This window comes from Numida meleagris, chromosome 4 (assembly GCF_002078875.1).
Source record: "Numida meleagris isolate 19003 breed g44 Domestic line chromosome 4, NumMel1.0, whole genome shotgun sequence".
Classification (NCBI taxonomy): Eukaryota; Metazoa; Chordata; class Aves; order Galliformes; family Numididae; genus Numida; species Numida meleagris.
The window spans coordinates 92,192,092-92,207,106 of NC_034412.1; the positions used below are offsets into that span (position 1 = coordinate 92,192,092).

Below are 15,015 nucleotides of genomic sequence, written 5' to 3' on the forward strand. Positions count from 1 at the left end.
AGCAGCCTGGGTGTGTCATTTCGCAAGGCAGATGCTGTAGAATTACATAGCAAAAGACAGTTTACTCCCATCTACTCTGGTGTCACTGGTCTGGGCTTTCTCCCTAATATGTTTGAGCAAGAAGGTGATGAATGGGCACTCCTGCTATTTACCCGTGGCTATCTGCCCTCCCTCAGCACCAGATGCAGCTCAAAGCTAAAAGGCAGGAGGAGAGCTTGCGTCCAGCCCCAGGCTTCCCACATTCAGCTTGGCACCAGCAGGAATTCAGACCCAGCTGCCTTCCCCTTCCCATCAAAATTGGGGTCTGCAGCTCTGTCCAAAATTAAAGAGCCATGAAGTCGCCATTGACGGTCCCATCTTGTACAACTAACTTGCACTCACAAGGCTGGCACGGCCGAAGCACTACTCTCAAATTCTGCATCTTCCAGAAACGAGGCAGGCTCCCATGCAGAGGAAACGCAGCGTAACGGAAAGCAGCAGCAGCCCGCGCTGGAGCGTTTTACAGAACCTTGATTTTTTCCAACACAGCGCCCTGGGAATTTTCTGCAGAGCTGCTGTACTGTACTGTACCGTCAGCACATGATTTGCTCTGCTCGCCCTTTCGGTTTTAATGTCCCATTAATAATGCATCTCCGTATTTATTGCAGTTTGCGTTCATGTTCCGCTGTTACTTCTTGATCACTCGTCGCTCTCGCTGTAGCTCCAGGCAGGGCTCCAGCACGCAGCCAGCAGCCCAAGGCAATGCAGTGGGGTGGGGGGCAATTCTATTCCCCCAGCTGGCACGGCACGATGCGCCCAGAGAAGAACAGCCCCGCGTCCTCACCGGCTCCGCCATCAAACCTGGAGTTTCCCAGGGCAATTGGATAGCCTATTCGTCAGGGATCCGAGCCAGAAATCTGGAAAGCATCATTAACAAGCACCTTGCTTAATCCTGGCTCTGGGACACTTGTAGTAATGGGTGCGGGAAGAGGATTTGGAGCTCGCTGTGCTGGCGTGGCTCCCTGGTTCAGGCACACAGCCTGGCAGCTTCTGGAGGTCTCCAAGGAGATCCTACAACGGGTGCTGCTCCACCACTGCCCAGCTCCCACCAGGAGCAGCCTCAGGCCTCCAGCTGTCATCAAACCAAGCTGGAAACAGCACAGAAAGGCAAAGGTGGAGCAGCTGGGGGGCTGCCTCACCTCGGGGTTACAGCACCCATCCATGCAAAACATGGGGCTTCAGTAACCTTCTGTTGGCCCGAGAGACTTCCAACACTCATCCTTCACATCGCAGCAGTGCCTTAATACCCTAAAGAAAACCAGCACAGCTGTAATCTTGTTCTGAGGCCGGGTTTCTCTCTGCTGTTCCGGATAAGGTTGCACAAGCATTAGGAAAAAGTTCTCTCTGGTCTTCCAAGAAAGCCCATGGGACCGTGTGGCCTTGTTTTCCCCACCTTCCCCTGGGAACAGGATCTAGCTCATCCCTCGCTGATCCCTACAAACAGCACGCTCCTGCCTGCAGCAGCAGAGAGCTTGAGAGCAGGAAGACTTCAGTTTCCCATGCCGGGCCTCGGGCTGGTTGGGTGCTCAGGAGGTGGCTAAAGCCCCATGGGGCACCACGCAGAGCCCAAAGCCAAACCTCCTGCCTCCTCAGCAACAGCTCTCAACATCAAGCTCCTAGGTACAACCACGCAGGATTCACCTCCGCTTCCTCAGCTGTATGCAATTACCTAAAAACCCTGAAACCTCAGGAGTCTTAGAATGATCGATAGGATGGTTTGGGATGGATGGGACCTTGAGGATCATCATCTGGTTCCAAGCCCCTTGCCAAGGGCAGGGACACCTCCCCCTAGGTCAGCAGAGATCTTTAGGGGAAGGAACCATCCGTGCTATTCAGCACGCTACGTACACTGCAACCTCGCCATGTTTAACACAGAAGCCTTCAAGACACTTCTCACATCTCAGACTTTATGAGCGATGTTAACAAGTTCTCCTGCTTGACCTCATTGCAAAGAGAGAGGTTGTGCTTTGGATTGCTCTGCCTGCAGCCAGCTGGACCAGCTGGAGCTGGGAGCACGGCCTGGTCACCACAATCTGACCTTGTGTGAAGTGTCCCTGAGGTGTCACAGGTCCGTGCACTTGCCAAAATCCTCAGCAGATGAGCTAAGGATTAGCTTCCAAATTCCAGTATTTACTGGCAAGCTTCAAGTGGTGTGTCCAGAAAGCTTCTGCACGATTGAAGATCTTTTCCTGACACACTGTGCACGTCAGTAACCAAGCAGTGGCAACAACACAAGCACAACAACCTGTGAAGCAAGATCCGGCCAAACAAAGTTTTTTCCTTCTCATCTTCTAACATTCAACCTCACTTCTGAGTTGAAAGAGGCGTTAATTCCCGTTTGTATCCATTCTTGTTGCCCGATGTAGGATTTTTTTCATGGTCTCTTGACAAGAGTAAGCCTTTGATGGTGACTTTGTAAGTGTAAAGGTAGCTCTGTTTCCAACTGTTGCCTAAATAAAAGCAGCTGATTCACCATTCCCAGCACAACGCTGATTTGTTATCCATATCTTGCAGGTAACAAATCCGAACCAGTGGGCTGGGACACAGCGAGGATGCACCAGCAAAGCAAGTGTGACCAGAAGATGTCCAGGAATTCTGAGGATTTCTACCTCCCCTTCTGGCTCTGTAACTGCAAGTTCCTTCTATGCCAGTGTTAAGTATTTTACATTCATTACAGCCTCTTCCCCTAGCATTCCTATCTGCATATGCTAACCAACCCAGTGCTGGAGGGCACGTTCAGTCAAGCCTCAAACCTTCAGCACTTCAGACACATCATACAGTCTTATTAATGGAGAGAACACACGCTGAAAAAACAATTTGGGGAGCTACTTTTTCTTCTCTCTTTGCATTTGCACAGTTTTAGGGTATCTTGGCACTCTACAGTGCAGCATGTAATTAAAAGAATGGATGGTTCTGAGGGAAGAAGCAGAAGAGAGCTGCCATTGGCAGCGTTGCATCTGGTTTCTAAATCACCTACAGACTGAAATGCAGCATATATGGGAAGGTTATAGGAATTATCACAAGGTTTGAACGTTCAGTACAAGTGTTGCATTATTTTTCATGACTGTCAAAATCATGTAGCCAAGACATTGGAAGAAAGACTTGCAAATAGCGTGCATGCAGCTGATCCTGTGGAAAACGGTCAGAAATGGCACTGGGAACTCTTTGTGTACCTGATATCATTCTTCACCACTTATTAATTGAGCTTGGTCTGCCACCAGACAGAACCAAAAGAGAAGTAACTTAAAAAAAGTAATAATTACACCAAATTCTGATTCAGAACAGTAAAGACACTTGGGGAGGGGGGAGGCTGTTATGGATTCTCATTACTGAAGTATTTACAAAGCTCGGCTCTCGTTCCAAAAGCTCCAGTGTGGCTTTCTAGCCATTCTCCTGGCTTGCAGTCATGGCCTGCTCTTCTCTATGATAACCACACCTACTGCTAACGCTTTGGGACCCATAAAACTGACCCCATACATTACCATGGCTTTCTCCCAGGCTGAGCTGGAGGGCAGGAAGATCACATCCTCACAAAGAGCTGCGCAGAACTGCTGCACGGAGCAAGACAAAGTACGTCATTCAAGGTCCAGCTGCAGAAGAGCTGCCTGTAACACAGACAGAAGCAGAACTCCTGCGAGCACAGGAAGCAGGATATTTCTTCTACCTCTCTCTTTCTCCACGCACGTGAATTTTAAGCAAACTGGAAATCATCTTTGAAGAAAGTGCAGCCGAGTCCCCAGCCAGCGTGCTCACCCTAAGAATTAACAGCAATTGCAACCTCAGCGGGCTCTCTTCCAGCTACAGAGCAGAGAATCACAGTGTAAACTAACCCCACTCGTATGCCAGCACATGCACATTTCCCCAGCTCTAGCGACAGCTGCAGCCCCGCCATACTCACTCCCCATCCCTTTTGTCCATGGACAGAAACAACCACCTCCTTTGTTTTTCTAAGCAGACATGATTTAAGATCTGAACTGTAATTCTGGTCGCTTTCCTACAGCCCGACTTACTGCAGTCCACATGAGAATCATTTTTCTGACGCTGGCCCGCTCCCTGAACTCTAAGGACAACTCAAAACTGAAAGGGAAGTTTGGCTCATCCAGCCACGGCCAGAGCAGAATTTTCCAAAGGCTTAAAGCCCCACCAGCATCAGGCAGCCTGCTAGCTTGCCTCCCTGCCTGCTGCACTGATCCTGCAGGGACCAAGTGACAGCTCTTTGACACACAATGTGCTGTTCGCTGAAGGACAACAAGCAGTGCTCACGGCTCCTTCTCTGCGAGCAGTCTGCAACAGTACAGTCTGTAAGCTGAAATTAAGACTCGTTTCCACATTTGCTCTTTCCCATCTAGCCATTTGCAAAGCTCTGTCCGACTAATTATTTCCTGGCTGTTCACAGAGTGACATGTTTTTGAGAAACGCACGGCAGGTGTTAAGATTGGAAAGGAAATCCTGCATGGAAAAAACTAGCAGAATGAAACTGGAGAGCTACTGGTATAATGCATTTGTTAAGCTTCAACAAAATTTGCAGTGCGTTTGACACACAGTTTTAAGGGTCTGGTGCATGGAGATAATCCACAAAGGCTCCGTCCCAATCGCGAGCCGGCGTCTCCCAGTGTCTGATCTAATCCCTTTAGTGCAGCTCCACTGCAAGCAGGAGCTTCTCAGCTGGCTTAAAGGCACCACAGAGCAGGGCAGAGGGTTGAAATCAGACAGAACGTGTGCCCATACAGCAGCGAGCAAACTTCAGAGCATGGGAACAACTGACACGCATCTCATTCTGATTAAAAATGTATTAAAAAGCTCTGATTAATGGAGAGGGGCTGCCTGTTTAACAGCCAGCAGGACAAAATTCCCTCGGCAACGCGGTCACATAACTGGGTGTTCCTAACGCTTCTTTGCAACATCCTTTATTAAGCATTCTTTTTGATACAAAATATTCAGCAGAAATAGTTTTAAAACTCTATGCAGGTAATTCTTCCAGGACTCTTCTGTACAGTCAGTGTTGCAGCTGCTCATGCTGCCATTTAGGAACAAAAAACCCTCATCAAATATCGGGTTTCTCCCTGTGTCAGGATCTGTTCCCCATAAGAAAGCTGCCAGGGTAGACACTGGAAGATGCCCCTAGAAGCTTCTGTATTCATTGTCTTTGGCTGATGAAGGAATGTACTAACAGTGCCACAACCACGTGGCAACTGCCACTACCCACCCAGTATTCTGCCCCACAAAATTCGGGCCCCATGAACAGATTCTACTTTGATCTGCCTGAGTGAGACCTAGAAATAAAATGAAGGAGACCATCTATGTAAAAAAATCAATGAGATTACTGGCTGACATGAAGGAACAGTGAATAAATGTTTCTTTGGACCAAACGATAGCTCCTGTAGGTGCAAACAATCTCATTAAAGAAATTAGGCTCATTGGGTATCCAGATTAATATATCTGTTGGCACAGGAAAGATGAGTAGAGATACAGCACATGTGCACTCATTACAGATACTGTAGGCACAGCTGTAGAGCATACACATACAAATACTTCTTATGATGGACATATCAGCCAGAATCCTTAAATTACAGGCAAAACACTACGTAAGGGGCTGCTTGAGGTCAAACAAACCAGTCCCTCCTTTAACAACCTTTCCAAGCACCAGGCATGCAGAAGGGGATCTCAGTTCATCGTGGGCACCTACAAGAGAACACAAAGTCACGTTAGTACGTTCCCAAAGGCTTCTCAGAGGTCAGCACTGAAAAGAAAGCATTCTATTTCACATGCAAGGACTTCAGCTGGTTCAGAGCCCTAGCTTCAGAAAGGCATTGCCACCTACTGTTGAGACTGAAGTTACATTCCTGAGAGTACAACTCGAAAACTCTTCCCGCTTCTCCTACAACAACTATTTGCTCTTCGAGTCTTTGTGCACAAGCAGAGAACTAGGCCCCACATTTCTCAATTCTCCCCTCCCAGTATGAAAACACGTTCTGAATTCCAAGAGAACACAGACCTGACCTTCCGCTCAACACATTTTGCTGATTAAATTAATTGCTAAAAAAAAAATGCATCAGTGAGGCAAAACCAAAAAGATTTTGCTTTCATTCCTGCTTTTCTCCTGTGGAGTCTTTTTTCTTTGTTAGAGTGAATCCTTTTGATGTGGATTTTAAATCCTTCTGGCCAGATACAAAGAGAACTTTTGACCGGAGAGAAACATTCCTTGAATTCCATTGATTTTGTGGTTGCTCACTGTAGCAAGAGATTGTCATAGAAATTTGGAAGCTCTCCAGATGATATGTCTGGCTAGTAGTGCTTTGCTTTCACTGTTTTTACAAGCAGCCAGGCTGGTTTTCATTCATCCTAAATATCAGTGAGCTGGATATATATATATATATATATATAATTAAAGCATGCTGGAAGATTGGAAGTAAAACTGCTAAATCTTTGATAAGTTTGTGTTTACTTATTCTGCTGAGCAAAATGAACTGAGCTTTCTCTTATACAGAGGATGGTGGGGAAGGTGCTGCATCATTACAATTTATGGCTCGTGCTTGCTGCTCTGATCTCAGCTACAGCTGTACAAGTAAATAGCTGCTCCTAAATGTGTGTCAGTTGAAGAAAGAAAGAGAGAGGAAAGAAAAGGTTCTTTGTTAGGTCAAAGTCAGAACCATCCTGTTTGCTCACGTGATGTTAACAAAGAGTTATTCTTTGAGCAAGCAGCCAGAAGGATCTCGCTTCTGATGCAGATGTGCCCTCCCCACACCAAATCCTCCTGATCAGCACCTGCTGGGTCACACCTGCACTCTGACAGCATTTCCCTGCTATGCTAGCTCTTCCCTGTGCTTCTTTCTATCCTTTCTCATTGATTCAGGCCATACGTGGGCACAGTGTCTGTTTCAATGTACAGTCAAGTTGTTGCTTGCATTAAAAAAAATTAGATCCAGGCTGCTGTAACCCACATTAGGATTTTGGTTTCCATCTTGGCGAAATCAAGAAACCCCTGCACTTGCAGTCAGCTTGGCTTTCCTGCAAATTCACCATGCCCTTCTGTTACTATGCACTTCATGTCATTATTTGCAGTATTCACCACAAATATAATTATGCCTTGCCTGGCAAAAACTTTATCTTATAAATAAGTCAGCATGTGATATGATGTACCCAGAGAAAGCAACTGTGCAGGAAGCATCCTCTTCTATTCATCTTCACCCTAGGTTTACATTTTTTCTGCTTTTCAGTTGAATTGTAAGTCAATTGTAACTGATACTAGTCAGTAAAACCCTCATTACCTTCTCAGGGTGCAAAAGAGCACTAAGAGACAGAAATCGAGTGACAGAAGTCTGACACCAGTGCCATGCAGTTTGAGCCCCTAGATGAAGAGGCCTCACTGACAGCTTTTCCCATTTGTACTGGGTAACGCAGAAGGCGGCACAGGAGCATTCAAGGAAGAGCATCCCACTAACAAGTGACAAAAACTAAGAGTATTTTCAAAAGGGAGATGTAATTAGTATCCACAACGTGATATCAAACTGTCCAATGACAGACTTAAAGCATCGTGGTTTTTGGATGGGACTGCTAAATATAGAGGGCTAGTGCCCTTTCAAATGCCCACAATGATCCATGCAGAGATGTGGTCAGGTAGATGAGGCTAAGAGCTCTGCACAACCTCCAGAGCAGCGTAGAGGCCACAGTCATCTCAAATGGCAGCAGAAACCTACCATTAAGCAAATTATTCTGCCTCTTTGTCTGCATTGGGGAAAAAAAAAAGCCACCAAAGAACCAAAGAAAGTAGTTCTAAAAGCAGAAGAAAAGAAGAAAAATAGAATCAAAGTAACAACCAAGAAGACTGCTCTTAAATACAGTTTCGAATGGCAAGCAGAAAATGCAGGAGTTATAAGGGAGACATGAAAACCAAGCAGAGATGACAATGGTAATGGTGTAAGTAAAGACAGAAAAAGGCAGATTTAAAGGTCTGTTATACGGCCTTGTTATAACAAATCTTCATGATCTTAAGGTTTGTTATTAGAAAGCCTATCTAATTCTTAAAGACAGGAATCACAGACCCCACCAACTACATGTGGGAGCTGACTTCATTTAAGCCGGCAGAATTTTATTAGAAATGTCTGGAACATTTTCCTAGGCAAGGACTTAATTACAATTTTAGCCTCTGGCATTTTTTTTTTTTCCTAATGCAATTATGCATTACTCCAAATAGCGGAAAGTCCTGATGCAAACAAAGCGCATGCGAAATCCTGCAGCAGTAGAGTTCAGACTGAACCATTTACCCATCATCGTTGCCTCCTTCAGGAATTTGTAACTGGTTTCAAATGTCATCTGTTGCAGAGGGGAGGAGCTGGACTGAATTCCAAAACGATTCATTGGTTTATAAACTCCTTCAAAACACATGTAATCTGCCACAAGAGAGAGGTGCCGAGGGTCTACCACAATGCCTAAGAACACAGGAAAGAGCAATCAGAGCACTGCAGAGCTAAGGTTTTCTTTCCAAATAAGAAATCTGATGTAAATTAAACCCCTGACTCTACTCATCACAGAGAACACGTCTCGATGAACATTATTCTGGCTGTTGCACTTCTTTGTATGCAGCTGGCATAACTGCTCCCCTGATGCATCCAAGATGGGCTCTCCTTAGTATAATATAAACCAGGCAACTAGAGCATCAGGAATGTAAAAACCAATAAGATCTCTATCATCTTTGTTTACACGCCCCCAGCCACTTGTGATGGGACACAGCTCTGCACCCTCACCCAGCGGCCTACATGAGCCAGGCACTGGAGGTAGAAAGGTTCTCACATTTTCTGTGTATGATGTTAGGCATCCACCGAAAAACCCAAGTAGGCTCAAACAAAATAGTATTTACTTGATGGGAAATCATTAACAGCTCTGCTAACATCTACCTAGGAGAACTGAACAGCTTGAAGGCTTTCTGGCTTGCCAGTTGGTAAATCTGTTCTACGAAACCAGTTGCTAAAACTCCCATGGTATACAGTCATAGAATGGAATCATAGGATGGCTTGGGTTGGAAGGGGCCTCAAAGATCATCAGGTTTCAACCCTCCTGCCACAGGCAAGGTTGCCAGCTCCACAACCATGCACTAGAACAGGTTGCCCAGGGCCCATCAAGCATCTTCCCTAAGCCAGCTGTCTGGATTCTCTCAACAGTGCAAAGGGAAGAACCTTCAGTCAAGGCAGCACAGCTATTTTAGGGAAGATAGAAACCAAACTATAAAGGGAGCCTGGACTCTTATCATTAAAAAGCTAAAGTGAGGCAAGATTAATCCAATTCTCAGGGCCACTCTGCACATCCAACATAGTTAATGTTCCTCAGATGTTAATAATTAATTCCTGTGCACTTTTCAGCTTGCAAAATTCATACAGTAAAACAGAAAATAAATCTGGCTTGTGGATAAATTCAACCTTTCCTAGTGAATTTTCTACTACGATTAAACAGAAGTTCACCAACAAATTCTTCCCAGAATGCACTGTCGTGATCGAAATGATGAAAATGTAATTTAAAATACAAGCATTAATCAAAAGATCGTGCAAAGACATAATTGTGAGCAATGTGGCTGTTTTTACCATCTTAATGCTAATAAAGACCATCTTCAAAGATACAGAGAAATCCTACCGTATACAGCGAATACGTCTTTTATTTCCTTTATAACGACCCTCAGGGCAGACTCAATCCCATAATTCTTAGCCATGGCATGAATGTCATTGGAATAAAGTCTGTTCAGGTCCAAAATCTGAAAGCAAGAAGCACAGATATAAATTAGGATAACAATTGTTTTGTTTTTTCCAAATAACTTCAGCTAAGCTAAGTAAGCTAAAATATCTTCTTTTTTTCCCCCCTTTCACTAACTGAACACCAACAGCTGCACGACAGCTAGGCGGTACCCCAGAGCCAAATACAGACAAAAATGACTCAGGAGATTTGTTTCATCTTTATACACTAGTATCAGAATCAAAATCCAGCACAGAAAGAAAAAAAAATGACCCGAATTTAGAAATCAAACAAACGAGCTGACCGTTCCCAGCAGCAGGACACGTTAAAGTCTTGCAAGCAATGTCTCAGCCAGCCTGAACTTTTAACAAAGGCAGTAGAAAAAGATGCAGCATAAAACAATCTCTATTTGTAGAGTTACGGGCTAGATGGCATAACAGAACTATTCATCTCCAAGTACTGCAATTCATTTAGATGGAAGAACTCCCTCAAGTAACATTTATAAAGACAGTTACAAGCACAGTGTGGAATTATCTGTCATTAGATACTGGGCTGCTGCACAAAAAAACGATTTATAATCTACCCTTGAGAAAAGGCTCTGATGAATTCTGAACACATCTGGGGAAAAAAAACAGAGAAGGAAGAGAGCTTAAGAGCTGAGAAGACTACACAACAACACTGCTAAGCTTAAATGGCACCCGTCATCCACCACCTCTCCCTAGAACACAAAGGACCATTCAGGTTCAGGATTACACACAGATTACATACATCAGAGTATCTGAACAGCTCTGCAAGATTTATCCCTTCAGTATGCAGAATGAGTTCTTTCTCTCCTTTCTCATTGGTACTTTCATTCAACAGGCATCGTGTGATCCCCTTCACTTCATGTATGACCGTGTTCCGTGTGAGAGAAAGAAGCAAAGAGGAGATATCAAAGTACACCTTCATCAACGGAAGTGTCAACGAAACCTAAAAAGAAAATAAGCAACAGTGTTGATGCTCAGCAACCAGCCTGCTTCCTTTTCAGGCAGAAAGCAGCCAAGTGGGATCATCCTAATTGCGTATTTGGGAATAAAAACGCCCGACTTGAACTACAGCTGAGCAACGCTAACACGAGCGTCACATCCCAGGGCCATTTATTCACATTGCCTGCAAGAACTCACAGCTTACACTAATAGGGTTTTCTGTTTTATTTTAAGATGGCTAGACTTCTTCCCTTCCATCTTCAACTTTGCAGGAGGACCGTGCAAGTTTCTCAGTGCCCGCAACGTGCTTGGTTTTGTTGCACCTTCTTACAGTTTCACAGCACTGGGATGGGCTGATGAGTCACAGCTGCCGGATGGTTTTTTGGGAGGAAGGATATAGGAGCAGAACTGAGGGAGGCAGACAGTATAAAAATAACTAGCTAGATACGAAACAGGAAGTTTTATTTCTGGAAGTGTTAAAAGGTTTTTCAAAAAACAGGGAGAGGGAAACGTTTCTGGATAGATGAAATTCGTATTCCTGCTGCATTTTTCCAGCTGCCACCGTTACATTTGATCAAGAATTCCTGTCCCCTCTTACTACTGTATCATAAAGTTACAGAATTCCAGCTTTATGTACCCTAGAGTCCTCTATGAATAAATGTGCTTTCCATACAAAGCTCCCTTTCTGCCTTGTGGACACATTCGCAGCCTTTCAGCAGTCCAGCCAATTTTTTTTTCCCCCACCAGGATTAAAACAAGATAAACCCATCAGCTGTCTTTAAAAAAAAAATATATATATAGGTTTCACCAGGGGTTCTGTAAGTCAGACGGTTGCTAAAAATGGTATCAAGCACCCCTGTGCTGAAGCACAGACTTCAGCTTTCCTGAAGAGATACAAGAGCTACAAGCAATCACTGTGCAACCACACACACGTCTCCAGGCATCACCATCTCACCTCACACCAAAGTTCGTTTTCGGTGTCAAACGTGTAGTCCTGTATAGATGGGTGGCTGTTCAGAACAGCATTTACTCGCACCTCTGCTGACTTAAGTAATTGATCTCTCTCTTTTTTAGTCTGAGACATAAAGGAAAGGCGTTGAGAATCGTTGCCATCTGCTCTGTTTTGATCTTCTTCATCAGCATCTTGGGCCCTCTCTTCCTTTTCTGATTCAGCCTCTTCATCTTCTGGATTCTCAGCAGTATTTTCTTCCCCGTTCTCTTCTTCGCTCTCATAATCAACCTACAAAGAAATAATGAGGCACTTATCTGAGCCAGAACACACAGGGAAACAAAACACATGAAGCAGTTTTATGTATAAACCTTCTTGGCAGATGTGTTGCAAGTACCTTGCCTGTACCATATGCCACAATGAAAGCATAACTGTTGTGAAGAGAATAATGCAACAGATGCAGCTGAGTCTCTTCTTATCATAGCATCATAGCCTTGGCGTTTGCTTCAATGGAAATGCTCCTTCCTATGCAGACCAAGGCAGTGGAAACAGAATTAGAGCACAGTGCTGAGCCCCTATAAAGTCATTACCTCTTCTTCCTGGTTCCTCCTCATTTTTGCTTCTGTAGCATCACCATCCCCTTCATCAGGTTCCGCATCAACAATCTTCTCTTCTTCCTCACCTTCTGGAGCTTCTTGATTATTATGTGCCTAGAAATCCATAATAGATGAGATAATCAGAATCAGACTGACTCTGCCAGAAAGCACGAAATCCATCAAAAACCTTTAGCTATGCATTTGTACTGTAACAATCCTGTCCATCTTTAAGGTGGACATTCCCTTTCTAACATTAAACAAGAAATTCTATGATACGTAAACTATCGCTCTGTTTATATGAGAGCCCTTATTGAGAAAGGAGTGACAGAAGGAGCATGCAAAAGCTCTTCAGCAAATAAATAATCTTTCCCCAAAGGTATTTGCAAGCAGTTCTGTGACAGGATCTCATTCTGGGAGAGTAGTAAGCTTTTGTCTCACTGAACCTAAAACAAACACCCATTCTCAGAGTACAGTCTTAATAAATGAGGACTTTAAGTACAATAAAATTGACAAGGAAGTAGTTGTCATGAGAATACAAAGACAGTTTATGCATAAAGAAAATAATTAACAAGTAATTTAATATTCACACAGTTAGTGTGTTATCAAAGCATGCTAGGCTTTTCCAAATTCTGGTTCTCAAAAGCAGGTAAAGAAAGTGAAGTACTGAGATCAGGTTATGTTTTTCTGTACCTTGTCTCCATCACTTTCTAAATCTTTACGAGTCGCTTTGCGGGTGCTGACTTCAGTAAAAGATGACATCTTTGCACTCCTCCTTCTAATCGCTTCCAAGAAAATTTTAAAGAACCTGAAAGAAGAAGCAACCCAAAATGTCCAAGCTCAGTTACACTACAATTTCAAGTTGTCATAAAACGCGTATATCTGAAGAAGCCAGTCAGCTCCTGCTAGGACACATTCTTCAGTGGATGCAAAAATATTTCTAGGGTAAGGCAGATCATTTTGCTCCTTGTCCCTTTCCCACTTCCTCAGGAATAAAAATTTGGTATCATATCTCTTATGTAGCCATGCATCCAGAAGCATCTGGATATAAAAATCAGGGCACCACACTGACCTTCAGAAGAGATGGGAATTTATTTTTATTCTTTTTTTTTTTTTTAAACCAACAAGCAAAATTGTTTGAGTAACTCAGCACGAACACGTGGCCTGAACAACAACAACAAAAAAAACCAAGACCAAATGAAGCCCTCTCTCTTTTCCATTTTTAGAAAACAACAACAGAAACCACAAGGTTTATTTAAGCTCAATGACAGCACCAAGGGATACCTAAAGCACGCTGAAAATAAACACTTCAGCATCCAAAGAGAAGGAATGTGATGCTGCTTGTACAGGCTCTTCTCACAGATTACCTCATGCATTCAAACTACGGGTTTTATTCTTGCATTGCTCTCTCTCTCTTCTTGTTTGTTACTTATATACATTAATTATGTATTTTATATGCAGCCCAGGACAGTTCCTCTTCACTCAGCGTGGTCCAGGCAAGTCAAAAGGTTGGTCATCCATGGTCTACCTCAACAGAATTCTGCACTGTGGCCAAGACACTGATAGCCAGGTTTATTCAAGACAAAAAGCAGCTGTGTAGATGATTCTGCAAGCACATCTTCAGGACATTGCTGCACTGAAAGCCACAGCAGTGGTAATAAAAAACATGCAGTGATCCCTAGAGCCCACAGGAGGTCAAGAGAAGAGAAACACGAAAGCATGTGAAAGCAAACTAACCTTGTTTCCATGAAGTGTAAGATGTCCCTGGGCTTCACACATTTCTCCTCTCGATAATATTCATAGGGTAAGAAGCAGAATTTGATTTTGTAGAGGCGATGGCTGTTCTCTTTGTTCTTCAAGTGCAGGGATTCCTCCAACTCGACTTTCTGCAAGACCTACAAGAAGCAACAGGACTGTCTTGGTGAAGGCGCCTTATTTATTCCTGCAACTCCAGTGCTTTCCATGTGAGGCCAGAATTACGCAAGACTAACTGAAAAACTTTTCTGCGGGCTTTGTGGCAGATCCTGGGGAAGATGATTTTACTCCTCTGAGCTCTTTTTGGCTTCAACTCCTGCCAAAGATTGATTTAGACAACACTGGGAGAACAGCCTAACCCCCCGTCCCACTTTTCCCACAAGAGCCCACACTTCGTGTGCCAGCGGCTTCATTTTATTGACCTCCGTTCCTTGGTCACTGAACATGACCAGTATTTCAGCACAGCTGAGTCTTAACTCTATCCTTGCTGCTTTCTGACTTGAAGAAGCAAGACAGAAGGTAGGGAATGCAGAAGAGCACAGAGAAGATGACACTCCTAAGAAGAGGCGGACCACAGAATTGATCAGACTTCCATCTGTCTGTCTCTGATGTGCAGATTCTCAAAGGATACACTGCATAGGTGGCTCACCTCAGCTAAGCACACTCTTGTGAGTTGTTTCTTGAGCTGTTTCACCTTCTTGTGTGCCTTCTTGGTACTGAGCACAGGAACACTCATCATTGGCGTTTTAATATTTGCACTGGCTACCATCAAGATCTCCCGCAACCTTTAAATAAAGAATGGTCTTTCAAATTAAGCAATAGAAGCACGATGCAATCGAATCAGCATCTCTTTCATTTAATAAGACAGCCTGCAGTAGCACGTTTATTTAATAAGCCAGCATGCAGCAACTGCCAGTCTCACCAAAACCATATGTATCGAGAGCTGTGGTTACTGCTGCAGCACTCCTTTGCACTTCCCTGGTTCCTCATCAGG

At 44.1% G+C, this 15,015-nt stretch overlaps 1 protein-coding gene and 1 long non-coding RNA gene across 2 annotated transcripts in view; one reads left to right on the top strand and one right to left on the bottom strand.

Moving 5' to 3' along the window:
• Positions 1 to 4,781, top strand: part of LOC110398713 — a 37,969-nt gene extending 33,188 nt beyond the window's left edge. The window contains exon 3 of the long non-coding RNA XR_002438570.1: positions 2,554 to 4,781. This is a non-coding gene — a long non-coding RNA (uncharacterized LOC110398713). The remainder of the gene's footprint in view (positions 1 to 2,553) is intronic.
• Positions 5,337 to 15,015, bottom strand: part of POLR1A (RNA polymerase I subunit A) — a 28,167-nt gene continuing 18,488 nt past the window's right edge. The window contains exons 26-34 of the mRNA XM_021396574.1: positions 14,671 to 14,806; positions 14,004 to 14,161; positions 12,960 to 13,074; positions 12,264 to 12,383; positions 11,680 to 11,964; positions 10,528 to 10,728; positions 9,664 to 9,781; positions 8,304 to 8,468; positions 5,337 to 5,721 (exon numbers count right to left, since the gene is read on the bottom strand). Coding sequence (XP_021252249.1) covers positions 5,621 to 5,721; positions 8,304 to 8,468; positions 9,664 to 9,781; positions 10,528 to 10,728; positions 11,680 to 11,964; positions 12,264 to 12,383; positions 12,960 to 13,074; positions 14,004 to 14,161; positions 14,671 to 14,806 — 1,399 coding nt within the window. The 3' untranslated portion in view covers positions 5,337 to 5,620. The remainder of the gene's footprint in view (positions 5,722 to 8,303; positions 8,469 to 9,663; positions 9,782 to 10,527; positions 10,729 to 11,679; positions 11,965 to 12,263; positions 12,384 to 12,959; positions 13,075 to 14,003; positions 14,162 to 14,670; positions 14,807 to 15,015) is intronic.